This window comes from Moschus berezovskii, chromosome 18 (genome assembly GCF_049115385.1).
Source record: "Moschus berezovskii isolate FMDL1 chromosome 18, NW_MosBer_1.0, whole genome shotgun sequence".
Lineage (NCBI taxonomy): Eukaryota > Metazoa > Chordata > Mammalia > Artiodactyla > Moschidae > Moschus > Moschus berezovskii.
Window position 1 is genome coordinate 53886631 of NC_142477.1, and position 23853 is coordinate 53910483.

Here is a 23853-nt window from a genome sequence, read left to right on the forward strand (position 1 = left end):
ATAAGCATAGCACCAAAGTAATTTTCCATGTCACTTTATAGAAAAGAATTTCTTAGCTTGAAATGTTGAGGCATTCACTTATCTCTTAATATTTAAAAGCCCTTAGAAACTATACTTGGGGACAAAGGAATACAGAACAGATTGCAAGATGAAATCTTAAAACAAGAAGCCTTAGGAAAATTATATAGTAGACATTTGGAGACAATTTGAGATTAAGACTAAAACATAACAGGCAAGCCAAAGATACATAATCTCAGTATGTTACTTTTATATCAATTCCTTATCATTGGGCTACAGTCATCCATTAGGCTTTTGACAAGATCCCTAAATTTCATTTGCCTCCAATTTAAAATATTTGATTTTGTCTCTTTGCTAAAAGGAGTTTTAATTTTCTTTAATAAGAAAATTGAATGGGTTTGCAATGGGTTTCATCGCTTTTGCAGTAATGATATAATTACTTACGAAAGGAAAATTCAAATGGAGTTGGTATAGCTGAGACTTTTCTGAAAGGGAGCCAGGAAGCCATCAAGGAAGTATGAGTTATGCATGTCTCAGCCTGGATGGAGTCTGACTTTTTGACCTGATAAGCAAGTTATTTAGAACATCTGCCAGAAACTCAAGATAGTTATCAGACCCTTAACCCTAAAATAACCAGTAATTTACTTCTAAGACCCCTAGCCTAAAACAACTCGTGATTCCTTAAGGAGGAATAACAATTCTTTCCAGGCAATTTTTAACAATCTCATGGCTTTCTGTCTTTATAAGCCCCTAATTCTTTTTCTCAGAACACTCAGGATTACCCAAATCTGTGTCTCCTGACTTATAATTTTAAGACACCCCCCTCCCCATAAACTCTTTTCTTATTTGCAGCCCACTACACTTTTATTTTTGGTTGACACACTAAAATCCTTTTCAATTATATACTTGGAGGTGTTATAACACTAAGTAGAACTGAGAAGACAGAGAAAAATGCTAGGCCAACTCATCATACCCTTTCCTCCCAGCAAAACACACTTGATTGACTGGCCCTAATGAGCACCAGTCACACTCCATTATTAGGCTCCCTCTTTCTTCAGATTTGTCCAAATAATGTTAATGAGGGAGGGAGAAAGGGAAGAAAATAAAGAACTGGTTTTCAGGCAAGGGAAGAAACAGCAAAATCAGATAGGACAGACAGATCTAGGGAAAGAAATGGAAGCACCTCAGGAAAGCAGATATAAATGCAAAAGGATAATTAAGCAAACAAAGACATCTGGGAAGACTGTCAGAAGTAAAAGAACCTATGAACTGGAGAAAATAAAAAGGTTCCAATGAAACTCGAAATAAGATCCCATTCTAATAAAGTCCATAGTTAGATTTAAAGCATCTCTAAATCCATGGCCAGGATTGCCCTCTTTAAGCATTTAGCAAAAAGAGTTCCACTGGAGAAAAATAACGGTGGAAAGTAGGGAGAAGAGAGGTGAGAGAAGAAAACTAAAGAGGGAGAGAAAAGAAGAGAGGCAAGAAGAAGGGAGAAAGGAGGAAGGAGAGAGAAGGGAACAAAAGATATAATATACAATCAGCAAATTGGTCCTCAGCTCCAGGGCACTGACACATGGTCAAGGGCCCTGGTCCTGCCTATTTAACATGGATGGCAAGTTCCTCAAAATGCAATTACACAGCTCTGGAAACCAACACTACTGGAAAAACTACTTTACTAGATCTGTACAAATCCCCAACTATGAAAGAACCGAGCCTCAATAATCAAATAATCACTTCCAATCACTGTTGTTGGCCTAGGACACGTTAATAGATAAACTCTTCACTTTGTTATGTGCTTGCTTGCTCTCGCTCACTTGCTCTCTGTCTCTCAGACCACAGATAACAAAAAGAGTCAATTCAGGTTGCGATCTAGTGACAGTATTAATGACAGATGAAAGTGAGAGAGGCCAGTTTGCACATGGGCAGACAAATAGACACTTTAAAAAAATAGGGGCCATAAGCATGCTTGGTATCTTTGAAGGGCACCCAGAATACTGCCTATTTTAAATATGTACATCTACCCCACTGGCTTATCAGAGTACCTGAAATGTTATTAGAATAACCTTATCCTTAGGTGAGGCTTTTACATTTCTAGAATTCTCCTTATTAAAATGCAAATAGTCATGAAAAAGTAATAGACTAGGTCTTTGACACATCAGATTGCTTGCCATCATAACATTAAACAGACAACAGAGCTGGCACCAATAGGATAGATAAGCATTAGTGAATAAGGGGAGGAAGAAAAAGTATAATTTACAAAGTATTGTCTAGAGGGAATTCTTGAGTGAATTCCCTGAGAAAAACTGGGCACACAGAGATGAGTAAGGAAGCTCTAGGTCCTGGGAGAAATGGAAGAGGAAACAGTTTGAGAAAACTGAAAAAGGGAAGTTCAAATCTCAATTTGGTTTCAGGCTGGCTGGGAGGCAACTCCCAAAGGTTATAATCCCAGAGCAGCAGCAGAGCATGAAGCAATCCTGAATACCAGCTCTAATATCTGGTTACCAGAAAGTCTGGGAAAAGCAGCAAAACAAACTCTAAGGCCAGTGACTGCCGATGGCATATATCAAATACAGTATAGGAGATTTCTAAACCTTTCTGTCCCCCTACCCACATTCTTCACCCCAAACCAGATGAAAACCCAATAAGGGAGGGCAGGGGAGGCATGCAGAAAGAAATGTGGATTTGTGTAATTTGCAAAAGTTCTCCGAATGATCCAAATGCTTGTGACATGTATGGTTCCTCTACAGTGGCAAGCTCCTTCATCTAACTAAGTCTAATCAGATCCCCAGTCCACCAAAATGATAAGCAGGTCCAACACACTTTCAGTCCCAAGCATTTCTTAGAATTTTTATATTTGAACTGGAACATGATTTTGATTGCCACCTAGTGGAAGAGACCGAGTCAACCACAAATTAAACTGAGAATCAGCAATCGAGAAGTACCAAATGTTATTTTTTATATTCTAACAGCTGAAGACAGTTTCTCAAAGTGTGGCTATATGAAAGATGATTTTAGGTGGCACAAGGATACATGCTATTTTAACGCCTTTGTATTTACTGCAATGTATACTAGAAAAAAGTATAAACAATACATCATCACTTCACAAATATGTAAAGATAAGGTTAAATTAACACTAATTTTCTCAAAGTTAATAAATTAAAAAATAGAGTGTATCTGAGATTTATGTATATAAAATGAAATAACCCACATTTTAGTAGAAATAACAACATTTTAAGATATTCCTGTTTCATCAAATAAGTTCCTGAAATTATTTCACAAGAAAATTAGCATTCAATACTGCTAAACTCCTATTAAAAATCTGCCTTCCTTAAAACATGCTTACCTAGACAGTTATCCTATGATTGTAAATAGTTGATTCCCTCTTATTTTGACAAATTTCATTATAGAAAATATACTTCCATTTAATCTAAATGGGTAAATACTCAGAGAACTGTTTGAATTCCTGCCAACCTACTGTAGTGGAATGCACTTTAATGACCTACGTTTTATTGTAACAGTGGCCAATTATTTATCATAGAATTTAGAAGTTTCAAGAAAGTTCTGAGCATTTAATCAGCATTCATTAGTCCTTCTATTCACTGACACTGAAACATACAAGTGAAAATGACAAGATTCATTTCATTATCTTCTCTGATGGCCACTTTAAATGACAATGATACATTTCTCAGGTGATAAATTTCATACTGCTCAAGCTGCTAAAAAAGACTAAAAAAATAAGTATCTGGAAAATGGAAACAGGGCTATCAAGAATAGTTTAAACCAATCCTCTTTCATCTCCTGGATTGGAAACTGTTTAGAGCCTTAACAAAATCAGCATTTTTTTGCCATCATAACATTAAACAGACAACAGAGCTGTGCACAAATAGGTTAGATAAGCAATAGTGAATAAGGGGAGGGAAAAAAGTATAATATACAAAGCAGTGTCTAGAGGGGATTTTTGAGTGAATTCCCTGAGAAAAACAGGCACACAGAGATGAGTAAGAAAGCTCTAGGTCCTGGGAGAAATGGAAGAGGAAACAGAATTTGAGAAAACTGAAAAACAGAAGTTCAAGGAATAGGTGGGGTTGTTGAATAGTTGGGTATTTACCTAACAGTAACTGCCACATGTCCCACCTAAAGCACTCAGTTTCTTTCTGAGTAGACAACACTCTTACAGTTTCCTATTTACTCCCCTGGACTCATTTATATACATTTGCATTATATATAACTTGTTAATGGGTAACTTGTAATGTTACCCAAATGGCAGTATACTATATACACTGACTGCTCTGCACTTCACTTTTTTCATTTAACAAAATAAGTTGAAGACTTGTTGCATTTTGATATGTAATAAAGTCACTTCCTTCTTTTTAATTGGTGAAAAATATTCCATTGTATCAAGGCACCATAATTTATCCGGTCCTATAAGAAAAGACATTTTTGTTGTTTTCAATCTTTTGCTATTATAAAAAAACAGTGCCTCAAACAACTCTGTACATATACTATTTGACATTGCAAATTAATGTTTAGAAGTGAAACTGCTGGGCCATGTAAACTTTGGCGTTGGTTGCTGGCATTTTTTTTTTTGGTGAGGGTCAGATCACATTAATTTTGTGGGTTAAAATTTAAAGAACATGACACTGTATTTTAGAGTCTTCCCTTCTGAGAACAGAATATCCCTTTTTGTTACATGTAGTATCTTATTAACTCTAACATACACACTTAGTCCTTTCTAAAATATGGATGCATCTAATAATCCAGGATATCTTTTAATCACTGTCAGCCAGGTGGCAGTCATGAAAGTAACTGCTCCTGGTGGCATGATAGATCATCTGTGGTCATTTCAATGATCAAACCATTTAGAGACCATTTAAGGAATAAATATGAGCCACAGTGTTGTTAGAAAGCTTTCTGTGACACCTTCTGGTAAGATCAGGCAAGTACAAACATCAAAACTAAAAAGTGTCAGTGATTAGGAAGAAAATTCTTTCAAGAAATACTACACTATCAATGCTTTTAATGGTAATAAGGACAATTTTGTGTGAGCAGGAAAAAATAATGACTTTTGATGACTGCAAGTCAAAAAGTAATTCAGAAGAATCAGACTGTATGTGAAGAATCAGATTTATAATATCTTAACCGATGTATTTTGTTTATATTTTCAATTTTGTAATCGCACTAGAATTCTAGTAAGTACAAAAATAAAATTCTAAGTTCTAAGAAATTGTTACATCAGAGGTATGGGCAACAGTTTATGTTAGTTTTATATTAAAAAAAAAAAGGAACCACCAAAATCAGTACAACTTTTAATCAGAATCTCAGATTTGAATAAACATTGTGCTGTTATTTTAGTATTTTAGAGTTTCTCTTATATAGATTTTGCATATTCTTAAGGCTATTCCTATGTATTTTATCTTTTCCTCCATTATATTTTCTTATTAGAATGCTATTGATTTCTGCCTATTTTGTAAACAATCACCTTACTGAATTGTTATTTTATAAACTGTTATTATAAATTGCATTTATAATAATTTTTCAGTGGATTCTTTTGGATTTTCAAGGTAAGGAATGAAATAAATTTTAAACTCGAATTATCTTAAACTATCTGCTGGAATTTAAACTCAAAGAAGGTAAGGATTATGAATTATTTTTACTGTTCTATTCCCAGCATACTTGTGCTCAGTTGCTCAGTCATGTCCAACTCTTTGCAACCCCATGGACAGTAGCCTGTCAGGATCCTCTGTCCATGAAATTCTCCAGGCAAGAATACTTGAGTGGGTTGCCATTTCCTCCTCCAGGAGATCTTCCTGACCCAGGGATCAAACCTACATCTCCTACATTGGCAGGTGGATTCTTTAACACTGAGCCACTGGGGAAGCCTGACTGCATAATACACTGCACAGATCAGACAATAGGTATTTGTTAAATGAGTTACATGCATATAACTTCATACAACTTACCTCAACCATCCCTGACAGAGAGATGGAGTTCAGTCTAAAAAGTCAAATATAGTGAGAAAATGTATTCATATATATTCCCTTTTATATACAAACATACAGATCTTGTAAGAAATTAGATATTTTATAATAAAATCTCTATATATTTGGTTATAATGAGTTCTTTTTTAATAACTAAAAGTCTTAATTATGAAATAAACATTTTATTTTAAACACTTACCTTTTAGATCTTATATCTGATGAATCAAACTGGATATTCATAGGTCCAGGATTTATTTCATGATCTCCCTCAGGGATGAGAAGATCCCTAGAATCACTATCCACATTTGCCATTTTTCTCAGACTCTAAGCACTAAAGAAGTCAGTCCTGTAATAAATTAGAAAAGAGAAATAATTTAAAGTTTAATATAAGATTTCACTACTGATAGGTAATACATTTGCATGTATAAGAAATCAAAAAAACAGGAATTTGCTGAAGATATCTTAATGAGATATATGTCTAAAATATTTACATTATCAGAAACTTGCTAAATTGAAAAGGAGTTACTACTTGTTTTTCAGCCTAATGAAAAAAGAAGTAAGGCAATCCATTTGCAATAATAAAACAGATTAGGCTATTTGGGCTCATTTTCCTGCAGATAAAAACTGAAAATACTGGATAAAATATAAAAAAAAATTTTTTTTTTTAAAATAGTAAGGAAAAGCAGGCCATTTGTAGGTGAATTTAAGGAACCTAGAATGTAAGTAGCTTGAACAAGTTGGTCCCATTCTGAAGGTATTCGCTGTGCCAGGAGAAACTGTGCTGGGGTTTTCAAGATCTTGTGGAATAGTAGGGAAATAAAAGACAAACCCCAAAATTCATCCAAAGTAAGGAATGAGTATAGTAAGAAATCACCCCCTATCCCTACTTCCCATGGAGCTGTGACTACAGAGCGCTTCACCATCAGATTAGGAGTTAATAGGAAGTAATCCCTTGGGGCTTCCCTGGGGGCTCAGAGGTTAAAGCGTCTGCGGCCAATGCGGGAGACCCGGGTTCGATCCCTGGGTCGGGAAGATCCCCTGGAGAAGGAGATGGTAACCCACTGCAGTATTCTTGCCTGGAAAATCCCATGGACAGAGAAGCCTGGTAGGCTACAGTCCACGGGGTTGCAAAGAGTCGGACACGACTGAGCGACTGAACGGAACGGACGGAATCCCAAAGAAAGGTAAGGCCAAAGAATGCTCAAACTACCACACAATTGCACTCATCTCACACACTAGCAAAGTAATGCTCAAAATTCTCCAAGCCAGGCTTCAACAGTACGTGAACGGTGAACTTCCAGATGTTCAAGCTGGTTTTAGAAAAGGCAGAGGCACCAGAGACCAAATTGCCAACATCCGCTGGATCATCAAAAAAGCAAGAGAGTTCCAGAAAAACATCTATTTCTGCTTTATTGACTATGCCAAAACCTTTGACTGTTTGGATCACAGTAAACTGGAGAATTCTTCAAGAGATGGGAATACCAGACCACCTGACCTGCCTCTTGAGAAATCTGTATGCAGGTCAGGAAGGAACAGTCAGAACTGGACATGGAACAATAGACTGGTTCCAAATAGGAAAAGGACTACATCAAGCCTGTATACTGTCACCCTGCTCATTTAATTTATATGCAGAGTACATCGTGAGAAACGTTGGACAAGCTGGAATCAAGATAGACCAGAGAAATATCAATAACCTCAGATATGCAGATGACACAACCCTTATGGCAGAAAGTGAAGAAGAACTAAAGAGCCTCTTGATGAAAGTGAAAGAGGAGAGTGAAAAGGTTGGCTTGAAGCTCAACATTCAGAAAACTAAGATCATGGCATCCGGTCCCATCACTTCATGGGAAATAGATGGGGAAACAGTGGTTGACTTTATTTTCTTGGACTTCAAAATCACTGCAGATGGTGACTGCAGTCATGAAATTAAAAGACCCTTCCTCCTTGGAAGAAAGTTATGACCAACCTAGATAGCATATTAAAAAGCAGAGACATTACTTTGCCAACAAAGGTCCATCTAGTCAAGGCTATGGTTTTTCCAGTGGTCACGTATGGATGTGAGAGTTGGACGATAAAGAAAGCTGAGTGCTGAAGAATTGATTCTTTTGAACTGTGGTGTTTTAGAAGACTCTTGAGAGTCCCTTGGACTGCAAGGAGATCCAACCAGTTCATCCTAAAGTAGATCAGTCCTGAGTGTTCATTGGAAGGACTGATGTTGAAGCTGAAACTCCAGTATTTTGGCCACCTGATGCAGTGAGTTGACTCAGTTGAAAAGACCCTGATGCTGGGAAAGATTGAAGGCAGGAGGAGAAGGGGACGACAGAGAATGAGATGGCTGGATGGCATCACCGACTCTGTGGACATGAGTTTGAGTGAACTCCGGGAGTTGGTGATGGACAGGGAGGCCTAGTGTGCTGCAGTCCATGGGGTCGCAAAGAGTCAGACATGACTGAGCAACTGAACTGAACTGAAAATGCCTCACTCCCTCACAAGAGAATCGCAAACAAGTTTTATTGACACTGACCAGAGCCTGTGTGGTGTTCGTATGTGTCTGTGTGTGTGTCTGTGTAGAGGGAAATATATACTACGAACTGTACCTCATGGATTTGCATGGTGATCAAAGAACACTTAAAGCTGTGAACATAATTTCAGGTTACTTGCTTGGTAGAGTTTATAGGTAACTGGCTGAAGCAAATGTAAATCTTTTCTCTGAGGATCCAGAAAACATCGATCCTAGCCCTCAAAAAAAGACTTGGAAACAATTTTTCAAGAACAATAAACAGTACACTGTCAAAAATAAACCAACATATAAAGAAACAAAATGCTATTAGTGAGAACCAGAAGAAACAGCAGAAATAGTTTCACAAAGGCTTCAATCACATTCTTCTTATCAGAATAAGATTATAAAACAATTATGCTTCCTACCTTTAAACAAATAAAGGAAAAAGTGGATATTTTCAAAAAGTAACAGCAGGTCTGAAAAGGACCAGAGTGAATGCTTAGGCCCAGATAAATAACAACAAAGAAAAAAAATAATAAAATATAATAGCCAAAATTTAAAACCCAATGGATGCATTTAAAAGTTGAAGAGAGGATGCTGGCAACATGGTAGAATAAAAAGCTACTTTTATCTTTTCCCTTCAAAGTACAACCAGTAAAACATCTATAACACAACAAAAGTGCCTCCACCCAACACACTAGGATGCTGGAGAATTCCACAATTCTGTACATCTAAGAGTGAGCACGGAGAAGGCAATGGCAAGCCACTCCAGTACTCTTGCCTAGAAAATCCCATGGATGGAGGAGCCTGGTAGGCTGCAGTCCATGGGGTCGCTAAAGGTCGGACATGACTGAGCGACTTCACTTTCACTTTTCACTTTCACACATTGGAGAAGGAAATGGCAACCCACTCCAGTGTTCTTGCCTGGAGAATCCCAGGGACGGGGGAGCCTGGTGGGCTTCCGTCTATGGGGTCACACAGAGTCGGACACGACTGAAGTGACGCAGCAGCAGCAGCAGCAAGAGTGAGCAGACTAGATAGAATACATAGAAGAGGGGGAAACTGAGGGAGGGAGAAACCAAGAGAAGAGTGATGGTGGTGCCTGTAATCCTAGCCCTCCAGCTCTAGCAGCTGAGACTGCAGCCCCAAAAGACTGGATAGCAGGGGAGGTGGGCACACGACTCCTGCCTCAGCAGCTGCCATGAACACAGAGGCCAAGACAAAGAACCTTACAACACTGCACCCAGCATAGGTGCCCCTGCAATCCTGGCTCTTCTCTCTCTTGTCCCTCCCACTGCAATGTCAGAGCCTCCAATTCAGGAGATCCTGGATATGAAGTAAGAGACTACCAACCCGGCTATAACAGAAGGGAAGGCACTGACAACCCTGGAGGCACACGAAGCAATAATGAGTGCCCAGGGTAACACTGCTAACAGAGGTGATGGAGGATGGAGAGTGAAGATTCAAATATAACTACAGGTAGTTCAGAGAAACCAAAAGATTGTGCACCACTTACTGGAAAACAGAAGAAAGGCCTCTAATTTCTAATCTATTGAATCTGTTATAATCAAGCAAAAAGGTGTTTGCCACTTGAAATTTGTCTGTGGAGAAACAGCTCATCAGGCACCATGAACCACAGTAACACTGCACTACAAAATGACAATTCTCCAGAAACTAAATGTAAAGTAACGAAATATTGTGACCTAACTGGAACAGATTCAAAATATTTGTCAAGAAGAAACTCAACAACTACAAGAAAACTCAGAAAGGCAGATTCAATGAGCTTAGGAATAAAATTAATGAACAGAAGTAATACTTTAACAAAGAGATTTAAACTCTAAAATAGAACTAACTGAAAATTCTAGAGCTGAAGAATTCAATAAATGAAATGAAGAATGAATTACAAAGCAATGGAAATAGACTGGATAAAAGACAGAATTGGCAAGCTTGAAGATAGAAATCTAGAAATAATACCAGTAGGAGAGGAAGAGAAATAAGATATTTTTTTTTAAAATCAGAAAATACTATAAGAGCTGACTCTTTTAGGAAGGACAACTTTAGGACATTGGGTATCCCAGAAAAGAGAGAAGGGAACAGAGTTTATTTAAAGAAATAATAGCTGAGAATTTCCCAAGCCTGTGGTAAGAACTGGATATACAAGTCTATGAAGCTAGGAGAACACCTAATTACCTCAATGCAAAAAGATCCTAAGACACATATTAAAACTGTCAAAAGGGGATTCCCTGGTGGCTCAGTGGTAAAGAATCCGTCTGCCAATGCATGAGACATGGGTTCCATCCCTGATCCAGGAAGATCCCACATGCCAAAGAGCTACTAAGCCCATGCACCACAACTATTGAGACTGTGCTCTAAATCCTGGGAGCCACAAATACTGAAGCCCACGTGCCCAGGCATGCATGCCACAGTGAAGAGAAGCCCTTGGACCACAACTAGAGAGTAGTTCATGCTCACTGCAGCTAGAGAAAGCCTATGCAGCAATGAAAACCCAATAAAGCCATAAAAAATAACAACAAAAAACTGTCAGAAGTGAATCACAATGAAAAAATTTTAAAGGTAGCGAAGGGAAAAAGGATAATAATCTATAAAGGAACCTCCATTATACACAGAAAATCCTACACTGCCACCAGAAAACTACCAGATGTCATTGATGAATTCAGTAAAGTTGCAGTATACAAAATTAATATACAGAAATCTGTTGTTAATTCTGTACACTAACAATGAATTACTCAAAAGAGAAATTAATAAGTCCATGTACCACTGCATCAAAAAAGAATAAAAAACCTAGAAATTAATTTATCTAAGAAGGCAAAAGACCTGTACTTGGAAAACTACAAGACAGTGATGAAAGAAATTGAAAATGACACAAATAAATGAAAAGATATACCATGTTCATGGGTTAGAATTAATACTGCTAAAATAACCATGCTACCCAAGGCAATCTACAGATTCAATGCAATCACTATTAAAATACCAAGAGCCTTTCTCACAGAACTATAGAAAAGTAATTTTAAAATTTGTATGGAAATACAAAAGACCCTGAATAGCCAAAATAATCTTGAGAAAGAGAACAGAGTAAAAAGAATAATGTTCTTTGACTTCAGACTATATTACAAAGCTACAAAAACAAATAATAATAAAAATCAAAACTATGACATAGGCACAAAAACAGACAAATCAATTAAACAGGCTAGAAAGCACAGAAATAAACCCATGCACTTATAGTCAATTAATCTATGACAAAGGAAGCAAGAATATACAATGGAGAAAAGAGTTTTTTCAAAAAGCGGTGCTCAGAAAACTGGACAACTACATGTAAAATAATGAAATTAGAACATTTTCTCACACCAAATACAAAAATAAACTCAAAATTAAAGACCTAATATAAGACTGGAAACCATAAAACTCCTAGAGGAAAACATAAGCAGAACATACTAACATAAATCACAGCAGTATTTTTTTATCTGTATGCTAAAGCAAGGAGAAGGGGATAACAGAGGATGACGTGGCTGGATGGGATCACTGAATCAATGGACGTGAGTCTGAGCAAACTCCGGGAGATGGTGAAGGACAGGGAAGCCTGACATGCTGCAGTCACAGAGTCGGACATGGATGAGCAACTGAACAACAAATGCTAAAGCAAAGGAAATAAAAGCAAAAATAAATATGACCTAATCAGACATTACTTTGCCAACCAAGGTCCGTCTAGTCAAGGCTATGGTTTTTCCAGTGGTCATGTATGGATGTGAGAGTTGGACTGTGAAGAAAGCTGATCACCGAAGAATTGATGCTTTTGAACTGTGGTGCTGGAGAAGACTCTTGAGAGTCCCGTGGACTGCAAGGAGATCCAACCAGTCCATTCTAAAGGAGATCAATCCTGGGTGTTCATTGGAAGGACTGATGCTAAAGCTGAAACTCCAATACTTTGGCCACCTCATGCGACGAGTTGACTCACTGGAAAAGACTGATGCTGGGAGGGATTGGGGGCAGGAGGAGAAGGGGACGACAGAGAATGAGATGGCTGGATGGCATCACTGACTCGATGGACATGAGTTTGAGTGAACTCCGGGAGTTGGTGATGGACAGGGAGGTCTGGCATGCTGTGATTCATGGGGTCGCGGAGAGTCGGACACGACTGAGCGACTGAACTGAACTGAACTGAACTGAACTATGCTCTATTGGCGAGAATGTAAATTGGTGTAACCACTGTGGAAAACAGTATGGCTATTTCTCAGAAAAACTAAAAATAGAACTACCATATGACTCATCAATTCCACTTCTGGATATATATCCGAAAAAAAAAATGAAAATGTTAATTCAAAAAGATACAGGTACCCCAATCATTAGAGCAGCATTACGTATAACTGCCAAGACATGGAAGCAACCGAAGTGTCCATCAACAGATGAATGAATGGATAAAGAAGATATGGTATATGTACAATCGAACACTTGTTGTTTAGTTGCTAAGTTGTATCTGACTTCTTTGTGACCCAATGACAGTAGTCCATTAGGCTCCTCTGTTCATGGGATTTCCCAGGCAAGAATATTGGAGTGGTTTGCCATTTCCTTCTCCAAGGGATCTTCCCGCCAAGGGGCTGAGCCTGGGTCTCCTGCATTGGCAGGCGAATTCTTAACTACTGAGCCAGCAGGGAAACTCTCGATATTTCCTTAGTAAGTAAGTAGGTGTTAGTCGCTCAATATATCTGACTCTTTGTGACCCCATGGACTATAGTTCACCAGGCTCCTCTGTCCATGGAATTCTCCAGGCAAGAATACTGGAATGGACAGCCATTCTCTTCTCCACGGGTTCATCCCAATCCAGGAATTGAACCTGGGTCTCTTATGTTGAAGGCAGATTCTTTACTATCTGAGCTACCAGGGAAACCCTAGGCATTTCCTTACTATATCTGACTCTTTATGACCCCATGGACACATCGGACTCTTTGGGACCCCATGAACTATAGCTCACCAGGTTCCTCTGCCCATGGAATTCTCCAGGCAAGAATACTAGAGTAGGTAGCCATTTTCTTCTCCAGGGTATCATCCCAATCCAGGATTCAACCTGAGTCTTCTGCATTGCAGGCAGAATATTTACCGTTTGAGTCACCAGGGAAGCCCTAGGTATTTCCTTCAGTTCAGTTCAGTCGCGTCCGACTCTGTGTGACCCCATGAATCACAGCACGCCAGGCCTCCCTGTCCATCACCAACTCCCGGAGTTCACTCAAACTCATGTCCATCGAGTCGGTGATGCCATCCAGCCATCTCATTCTCTGTCGTCCCCTTCTCCTCCCGTCCCCAACCTTTCCCAGCATCAGAGTCTTTTCCAGTGAGTCAACTCGTCGCATGAGGTGGCCAAAGTATTGGAGTTACAGCTTTAGCATCAGTCCTTCCAATGAACACCCAGGATTGATCTCCTTTAGAATGGACTGGTTGGATCTCCTTGCAGTCCAAGGGACTCTCAAGAGTCTTCTTCAACACCACAGTTCAAAAGCATCAATTCTTCGGCAATCAGCTTTCTTCACAGTCCAACTCTCACATCCATACATGACCACTGGAAAAACCATAGCCTTGACTAGACGGACCTTGGTTGGCAAAGTAATGTCTCTGCTTTTTAATATACTATCTAGGTTGGTCATAACTTTCCTTCCAAGGAGTAAGCGTCTTTTAATTTCATGGCTGCAATCAGCATCCGCAGCGATTTTGGAGCCCCAAAAAATAAAGTCTGACACTGTTTCCACTGTTTTCCCATCTGCTGCTGCTGCTGTCACTTCAGTCGTGTTCATCTTGTGTGACCCCATAGACGGAAGCCCACCAGGCTCCCCCGTCCCTGGGATTCTCCAGGCAAGAACACTGGAGTGGGTTGCCATTTCCTTCTCCAATTTCCCCATCTATTTCCCATGAAATGATGGGACCAGATGCCATGATCTTTGTTTTCTGAATGTTGAGCTTCAAGCCAACCTTTTCACTCTCCTCTTTCACTTTCATCAAGAGGCTTTTGAGTTCCTCTTCACTTTCTGCCATAAGGGTGGTGTCATCTGTATATCTGAGGTTATTGATATTTCTCCCAGAAATCTTGATTCCAGCTTGTGCTTCTTCAGCCCAGCGTTCCTCATGATGTACTCTGCATATAAGTTAAATAAGCAAGGTGACAATATACAGCCTTGACGTACTCCTTTTCCTATTTGGAACCAGTCTGTTGTTCCATGTACAGTTCTGACTGTTGCTTCCTGACCTGCATACATTAGACAGCAATAATCCTTCCAGCAGCAGTGAAACAGAGGAAAAGTCAATAACCAAGTCAGAGTAGGGAAAAAAGTTACCTGTTTAAACAATTGTGGAACTGCATGGTTACACTTCTGACTTACTTTGCTAACCAGTGCTCTCCACTGTATTGGTTCCCAAACTAAACTAGGATGTGGCTGAATTTACAAACAGGATTCTTTTAACTCCCAGAGATGATACTTTCACTGATTATTGAATGTTAGGAAACCAGAAAAGAGGAAAATCTAGAAAGGTTCTTAAATTTCAGTCAGCCTTAACAAAAGTAGTAATCAGGGTTAGGAAAATATGAAGGACATTCAGGAATTGACATAAAAGTTCCAGTTTAATCACGAACATCTATTTCTTTTCCTGAGCAAATCTGAAATTTGCATTGTCAAATTAGCCTTTTATTCCAAATAAGTAGAAAACTGATATTTCAATGACTTAAAATAAATCATGAATGAGTTCAAGGTTCAAATCCAAAGTTCCCAGTGCCTTTCAGAGATTTAATAATATTCAAATAAATATGAAGAATTATAAGAAAACTGATAATTTTCAGTTGCTTCAACTTTAAATTCCCCCAGAAAGCTGTCTTAAAGGAAATTTAATATCTTTTTTGAAAGTCTTGATGAGAACTATAAGATATCTTAAAATCTGATGAATTAGGTTGAGAGGTAAACTGGAGTTTCATAGCTAATATTACTTAGATGGTAACACAGATAGATGGTGCTATCAATGACTGACTAAACTGTTAAATATTCCAAAGCATTATTTTTGTCATAGACTAACACTAATACAGGAAACTAAATACACAAAATGACATAAACAAACATACTCACTTCTATTTCATTGAGTCCTCTGACCTTTAAAACAAAGTCCCAGATGCAAGATTAACGTCAAAGATAAGTCATTTAATGAGCCCCTAGCTGGACGGCATCACCAGCTCCGATGGACATGAGTTTGAGTGAACTCCGGGAGTTGGTGATGGACAGGGAGGCCTGGCGTGCTGTGATTCATGGGGTCGCAAAGAGTCAGTCACGACTGAGCGACTGAACTGAACTGAACTGAATCATTTAAGATTGGTTTTAGTATGGGGTCTCAAGCCAAAAACAGCTTATTAATAACTTGCTTGCTAATACCTATGCTGAAACATTATCTCCATAAAAAGGACAAAGAGAACAACAAAAGGAAGCTCCTGTACGTCTTTTAAAAGGTATTAACTGTGAGCATCACCATATTTCAAAGAATGTCCTTTCCACTCCAGGTTCAGAAACTTCCTTTCACAATTCTTTGAGAAAGCAAATTTACAGTACTGGGTTGGCCAAAAAGTTCCTGCGGTTTTAAACCAAAAACAGAAAACACATTTTTCATCATTTTCACCAAGAACTTTATTGAACACATATTCACGAATGTGCAGATGAAACTACTCTAATGACAGAAAGTGAAGAGGAACTAATGAGTTTCTTGAGGAGGGTGAAAAGGAAATGAAAAAGCTGGCTTAAAACTCAACATTCAAAAAACGAAGATCACGACATCTGGTCTCATCACTTCATGGCAAGCAGATGGGGAAAAAGGGGATGCAGTGGCAGATTTTATTTCCTTGGGCTGCAAAATCACTGTGGATTGTGACTGCAGCCACGAAATTAAGATGTTTGTTCCTTGGAAGGAAAGCTATGACAAACCAAGACAGCATATTAAAAAGCAGGGACATCATTTTGCCAACAAAGGTCCATATAGTCAAAGCTATGATTTTTACAGTAGTCATGTACAGATGTGAGAGTTGGATCATAGAAAAGGCTGAGTGCTGAAGAACTGATGCTTTCAATTGTGGTGCTGGAGAACACTCTTGAGAGTCTCTTGGACATGAAGGTGATCAAACCACTCAATCCTAAAGGAAATCAACCCTGAACATTCATTGAAAGGACTGATGCTGAAGCTGAAGCTCCAATACTCTGGCCACTTGATGCAAAGAGCTGACTCATCGCGGAAAAGACCCTGTTGCTGGGAAAGTCTGAAGACAGGAGGAGAAGGGGCAGTAGAGCATACGATGGTTAGATGGCATCACAGACTCAATGGACATGAGCTTGAGGAAACTCAGGGAAATGGTGAAGAACAGGGATGCCTGGCATGCTGCTGTCCAGGGGTACAGGGGGTTGCAAACAGTGGGACACAACTTAGTGACTGAACAACAACATTCACCATTTTGTTCCACTACCTTCTGACATTTTTCAGGCAATTTTACAAGTCCATCTTCCCAAAACTTTTTATCTTTTTGAGCAAGAAGCTGTTTCAGGTGCTTCTTACAATCTTCTAGGGAATGGAAACTTTTCCATTAAGAGAATTTTGGAAGGACTGAAATAAATGGAAATCTGAAGATGCAGTGTCTGGTGAATATGGTGGATCAATCAGACCTTCCCAGTCAAGCTGTAACAGTTTTTGTCTGGTCATCAGAGAAATACGCAGTCTTGTGTTACCCTGATGGAAGACTGTGTTTTCTGTTGACTAATACCAGATTCTTTTCTTTGAGTGCTGCTTTCAGTTGGTCAAATGGGGAGCAGTACTTGTTGGAATTAATAGTTCTGTTTTCCAGAAAGAGCTCATAGTAGAGACCTCCCTTCCAATCCCACCATATACACAACATCATGTTCTCTGAATGGAGATCAACCTTTGGTGTGGTTGGTGGTAGTTCATTTCACGTGCCTCATGATCTCTTCCATTCCACATTACTGTATGGTATCCAATTTTTATTGCCCATTACAATTTGTTTTAAAAATGGAATTTTCATTAAATAGAGAATTGAATGCAGAAATATGGTCAAGGTTTTTTTGCCTAACTTACATGGAACCCAAACATCAAAGTGATTAACACAACCAAGCTGGTACAAATGATTTTCAATGCTTGATTTGGATATCCTGAGTATGTTGGCTATTTCCTTCATGTTATAAAGTTGACTGTTCTCAATTAGTGTCTCGATTTGATCACTCTCAACTTCAACTGGTCTACCTGACCATGGAATATCATCCAGGAAGAAATCTCCAGTACCATACTTCCTTAATGGCTCAATGATTAAGGATGCCACCTGCCAATGCAGGGGACACAGGTTTGACCCCTGGTCTGGGAAGGGTCCCCGTGCCACTGGGCAACTAAGCCCATGTGCCACAACTACCAAGACTGTGCTCTAAAGGCTGGGAGACACAACCACTGAGTCCATGTGCCGCAACTACTGAAGCCCGTGCATCCTAGAGCCTGTGCTCCATAACAAGAGAAGCCACCGCAACGGGAAGCCCATGCGTTGCAATTGGACAGTAGCCCCTCCTCTCCGCAACTAGAGAAAAGCCCACACAGCAACAAAGACCTAGCACAGCCATAAAGAAAGAAAAGAAAGAATCTCCAACAGAAACCACAAACCATTTTGTCACATTTGATCAGTCATGTCACCTTCTCTATACACTGCACAAGTCTATTCTTGTGTTTCAGGTGCCTTTTTACCTTTCTTGAAAGAATACAGCATAAAATGCCAAAAATGTTGCTTCTGTCCTTCCATCTTCAATATTAAAATAGCTATACAAAAATTCACCAATTTTGATGAATTTTTTTTCAATGCACACCGATGTGACAGCTGTTACAATACAATCTAACACAACTGTTTCAAATGAAGTTAAAGACAACAAAGCACTACTAAAGCATCTTACAGAAAACAACCAAATCAAGTTTCTGGCCAACTCAATATATATGCCAAGATGCTAGCAACAATCTGCAATAATAGGCACTGGCTTTTGCCCAAAGAAATGGATTATGAACCCACCATATAAGTATTTATGAGTGAGAATTACTATTAACTAATACTTCTGCATATGGTAGAGTTTTAGATACTACATTTATATTCAGTTTACCAGGCTGGGGGTTGATAATTTTTTTTTTTTTTTCTGTAAATGGCCAGATAGTAAATATTTTAGGCTTTGCCAGCCATACGGTCTGTGCAACTCCTCAACTTTGCCTTGTAGCACAAAAGACAGGATATAAATGAGTAAGCATGGCTGTGTTCCAGTAAAACTACATAAAAAGTAAATACATTTGGCAGTGGGCCAAGTTTGGTCATAGTTTACGCACCTATCCAGTACACCAATATAAAAGCAAATGGGGGACTTTCCCATTGGTCCAGTGGCTAAGAATCTGTGTTCCCAATGCAAGGGGCCTGGGTTCGATCCCTGGTCATGGAATTAGATTCCACATGCCACAACTAAAACATCACACATGACACGATTAAGACCTGATGCAGCCAAATAAATAAATATTTTTTTAAAAAGCAAATGGAATCATATCATTAAAAAGGTAGCCTGGTGAAAGCAGTTTTGTTATGTATATGTATGTTCCTCTATGTATTATAAGTCTATAACTTCTATAAAGTCCAGTAATGGACTTATCCAAACCTCTTCTTTATGAATTGCTTAACGGTCAACCAACAGGAGCTATAATATTTAAATTCTGATGTGACAGTTGGATCAACAAATCCTTCAAGAGGTGTAAATTTGATAGTGCTGGAAGAGAATGTGGTTTAATAAAGAAATTACCAATTAAAACAATGCAGTAACACCAAAGAACCTCTCCTCCCACACTGGGGAACACTATTATAAATGCTCTAAAGTTATGTTTAGGGAGGAAGAAAGAAAGAATACTGGTAAAGGACTTAAATTTAAGTGTATTATAAAATACTGGCCTGGTAGAGATTTTTAACCTCTTAATGATTTTTTTTTTTTTTTTTTACTCTTATGGTCATATCTCTGTCAGGTGAGTGTATGTTCCTTGGTTCTTTGTCTAGTCACAAAAAAGATTTGGAGTGACGGACATTAAAGCCCCCTCAGCGTGTCACAGCTCTCGGGTCTTGGACAGCCCGTGTTATAGCTTTCAGGTCTCGAACGGACCATGTTATAGCTCTTAGACAAATCAGTGTTACAGCCCTATTTTATTTAGAAGATAGCAGGAAAATCCATCTTTGAGGCATGAGGGCACGTTGATCCAAAGACGCGAGGAGAAGAGTGCCCTAGCGCGCAGTAGAGAGAGAGAGCCCTTTGGCTAATCTTTTTATATGTTTTTTTCTTCCCTCGGGCCTGTCCTATGCCAGTTGGGCTTAGTAGGGAGTGCTGTTCCACCTGAAGTCCTCACTCCGGTCCTCGGACCTTCCTTTGATCTTCCTCTGTTCTATTTTCATGGGCTATTCCCTTCCTTGTCTTTTAGCCACCGCCATTTTGGACTCCTTTTCCCTATTCTAACTAACATCTCCTTTAAAAAAAATAATACTATAAATCATTATTTTACTTTGTAATTCATGCATTCCCATCCTCCTATGCTGTTTATCCTTTATTGTAACTATTCAGGGTATTATGAAAATCACAATGAACAGCAACTACTTTTATGTAACTGAGATATGCAGCACTTAAGATTGAGAGAAGAAATCTAAGGCTAAAGGTTCTCAGAGCTCTAGTGGGCACACAGTAGGAAAGGTGAACTTTATTTTCTTCCAGTCAAAGAATCTATAGGTGACATTTTAGTTTGCTACCAATCTGTCATCTTAACATGAAGTTTGTAGATGTTTGTGATGCAAGGAGATTTCTGTTCAAGTTAAAACAAGGTTTCTTTAACCTACTGAAAAGTTTAATGGCTTTCCAGGTGGCCCTAGTGGTAAGGAATCCACCCGCCAATCTAAGAGAGGGAAGAGACGCTGGTTCGATCCCTGGTTCAGGAAGAGTCCCTGGAGAAGGGCATGACAACCCACTCCAGTATTCTTGCCTGCAGAATCCCATGGAGAGAGGAGCCTGGTGGGTTACGGCCCATAGGGTCGCAGAGTCGATTGAAGTGACTTTGCACTCAGGCATTGAAGAGTTTAAAGCCTTTCCCTTCAGGGGTTGCCTGGTTACCTTGCATATGACAGCAGTAAAAAGATAAAAGAATGGGGAACAGGTTAGAGTTTGCTAATCTACTGATCGCAGCAACAGATTAAGGCAAAGCTTGACAATTATGAAAATTAGGTTCAGTCAAGCCGGTCTATAACTGGTTGTCTGGTGGTGAGCGAGTCAATTTCTTCATCTTGGTGGGCCTGACTTTCCTCATCTGGGAAGTCTCAACGCACTTGATAGCAACTCTCAAAGAGCCCTTCTAGCTCTGTTATTCTAAGACAGGAAGAGGTCAAGCCACCTACTATCAGGGCACTAGCTCTCACAATCGAGCCGGGGGTGGGGGTTGGGGAGAAGAGTGACAAGTACTACTGGTCTGGCCCTCACTCCGCACCCCTCGCCCCCGCCATCTGCGGTCCTAGCTCAAGGCATCAAAGGGGTTTCCCCCTCACCTCCCCTCTCTAGCTCTCTCCTACTCCCATTCCTATAATTCTCTCAATTCTCCGCCTCCCTCCTCTCACCTGGATGTTCACCCACTGTAACCTTTCCTGTTCCTTAAGGCTCCGGCAGACACGACTCCCACAGCCCCTCGAGTTCTCCCAGCCATGGACTGCGTCCCCTGCTTTGCTCGCACCCGTACCCTGCAGGAGCGCGCGCCGCCCCTCCGGACAGGACTCCACGGGCCCCAGCTTTGGCCTCACCGCTCCCGCAAGAAGCCACCGTTCCGACGCGTTTCCCCAAAGAACTTCCCAGGGTGACAGCCCGCTCCGATGCAAGCTCAGTCGTTCAGGCCGCTTCTCCCCTGTTCCCTTCGCTCCTTCCCCGGAGGTGAGTTTGCAAAACCCGGAACGTGCTCTACCTGAGCAGGCCAAGACCAGAAACTCAGAGCGTTTGGCGGGAAGGAGGACACCCCTTCCCCAATCTTCTCAACTTGCCACAGCGAGGCTTCTCGTCCCCTGGACAGGAAATGGCAAAGGCTTAGGTCGCGGGGGCCGGCGGGGGATGGAGTTCTGAGAGCACCAAGCCGGCAGCTGCAGTCAAACCTCCCGCCGTCGCGGACTACAACTCCCAGAGGGCTCTGCGACAACCAACACGCCTCCCGCCGCAGAGCCCAACCCTCCCTCTTCAGCTTCGGCTTTTGCTTGGGCTTCGCCTTCAGAAAGAGGGGCGGCCCGGGTGGGCAAATCGCTCCCCCCAAGCCGCCTGACGTCCGCGCTGGAGTCTGTTGTCTGTCCGAGGCCCTTAAGGCGTTGAAGCGGAGGGACGCGATCTCCTGCAGTCGGTACCACCCCGTAGGACACTGAGAAGGGCTGATGTGACATTTCCATCTAGGGCAGACTTCCTTCCCACTGTCTCTCATCTCACGGTGTTCTGGCTGATGCTCTGTACTCTCATCACGTGCTTGAACCCTATGCATACTAAGGGAAGCTGGTTTGAAAAAAAAAAAATTGTTGGATTGGCGCTTTTCCTTCCTTGTCTAGATACTTAGGCTTTTTTTTTTTTAAACGTGTTGGCAGATTACTCACTAGCCTGAAAGGGGATTTGGGAGGATTTTAAGCACCCTCTCCCCATCCCTAACAGTTTTTCCCAGAGCCACCCCAAATAAACATACAACTAAGTAAAAGTAATGTGCTTGTTATTAAAAGTCAGCTTAAGGTAAGCCTTCTGAAAAGCATATGGTGATACCTAAGCTCTTCTTATAGAGGAAGCCGGTGACTTTTTTTTTTTTGAAAGCAAAACAACCAGGATAAATCCAACAATGTAATATGTTAATGGAAAATGAAATAACCCAAATTTAACAAATATCTAATATTGAGTGTCAAGCATTTTACATGCAAAATATCTTTTAAAAATATTTTCTTTTATTATTTTTGGCTGTGTTGGATCTTAGTTGCTGTGCAGGCTTTCTTTAGTTGTGGAGAGCAGGGCTACTCTTTGTTGCAGAGGCTTCTCATTGTGGTGGCTTCTCTTGTTGTGGAGGACAGGCTCTAGGTGCGCTGGCTTCAGTATTTGTGGCTCTTGGGATCAGAAGTTGTGGTGCATGGGCTTAGTTGTTCTGCAACATGTGGAATCTTCCCTGACCAGGCATTGAACCCGTGTCCCCTGCATTGACAATTGGATCATTATCCACTGTACCCTCACATCCAATATCTCTTTAAGTCTTAAAGTCTTTACCGTGATTCTAGAAGTGTATATTACCCCTATTTTACAAACAAGGAAGCTGTTCTAGAGAATTTAAGTGAGTTACCCAAGGCACAACAACTATTAAGCAGTAGAAGAGCTGAAAATCAAACTAAGGTCTTATTCCAAAACCTGTGCTCTCAAACACTGCCTCTGGTATTGAGGGTTTGACAAATATAAGGCAGGTGATGTGATGAACATTGCCTTTAAGGTGCGTGCTAAGTCACTTCAATAGCATCTGATTCTTTGTGACCCTATGGACTGTAGCCCGCCAGGCTCGCCTGACCATAAGATCCTCTGGGCAGGAATACTGGAGTGAGTTGCCATGCCCTCCTCGCTTTTAAGGTAGATAAAAGTTATTATGCTAATGGTATCCTTATTTAAAAACTTTTGCAGCTGCTCTTTAGATCAACAGTACATTCTTCAGATCAACAGTACATTTCTTTTGATAACTCCAGTAATAGCAAAATGTTCTTTTTTCTCTGCTTTTGAAGCTGAGAAAATATTTTTAGGCAAGGCTGAAAAGTGTGAAAGGAAATGGTATAGAATGACATCAGCAAAGATAGCAGAATAGGGAACTTGAAAATTGTCCCTCTCACAAAAGCAATGAATAAGCTGGCAAAACTGTCAGAATCAACTTTTTTGGGTACTCTGGAATCTAATAAAAAGAAATTACAGCAACCAGGGGAACACTTAAGGAGAGACTGCTGAATTTTGGCAAGAGAGCTCTATGATCATCTCCAGCTTGTCAGTGGCCTTGAAGACAGCAGCCCACATCCCTGGCTTACGTTGCTGGTAAAACAGAGGGCAACACGGACCTTATTCTAAAGGATTCCATGGCAGTCCAGTGTTAAGGAGTCCCCGCTTTTACTGCTGAGAGCCCCTGTTCAATTGCTGGTAAGGGAACTAAGATCTCACAGGCAGTGCTGTGTGGACAAAAAAAAGAAAAAGAGTTGTAATTGTGTGTTTTGACCTATCTGGTGGTTCCCTGAAGGTCTGGCTC

The 23853-nt window shown here is 40.1% G+C and overlaps 2 protein-coding genes across 9 annotated transcripts in view; one reads left to right on the forward strand and one right to left on the reverse strand.

Annotated features, from left to right (window-relative positions):
- SLC38A9 (solute carrier family 38 member 9) overlaps window positions 1–21806 on the reverse strand; it is a 91519-nt gene extending 69713 nt beyond the window's left edge. For 2 of the 7 annotated variants that reach the window (XR_008685419.2, XM_055422037.2), the window contains exons 1-2: window positions 21310–21806; window positions 6199–6345 (exon numbers count right to left, since the gene is read on the reverse strand). Coding sequence is in view for 4 of the 7 variants with exons in the window: in XM_055422037.2 (XP_055278012.2) it covers window positions 6199–6311 (113 nt within the window). In the remaining 3 variants the exon portion in view is untranslated. Of the gene's footprint in view, window positions 1–6198; window positions 6346–21190 lie in introns of those variants that run through there. The other 5 variants (XM_055422038.2, XM_055422039.2, XM_055422040.2 and 2 more) reach the window with 5 other exon arrangements.
- Window positions 21807–21818: 12 nt separating this feature from the next.
- Window positions 21819–23853, forward strand: part of DDX4 (DEAD-box helicase 4) — a 95312-nt gene continuing 93277 nt past the window's right edge. Inside the window, exon 1 of one of the 2 annotated variants that reach the window (XM_088827697.1) lies at window positions 21819–21947. The gene's annotated coding sequence lies outside the window, so the exon portion shown is untranslated. Of the gene's footprint in view, window positions 21948–23241; window positions 23748–23853 lie in introns of those variants that run through there. The other variant, XM_088827696.1, reaches the window with a different exon arrangement.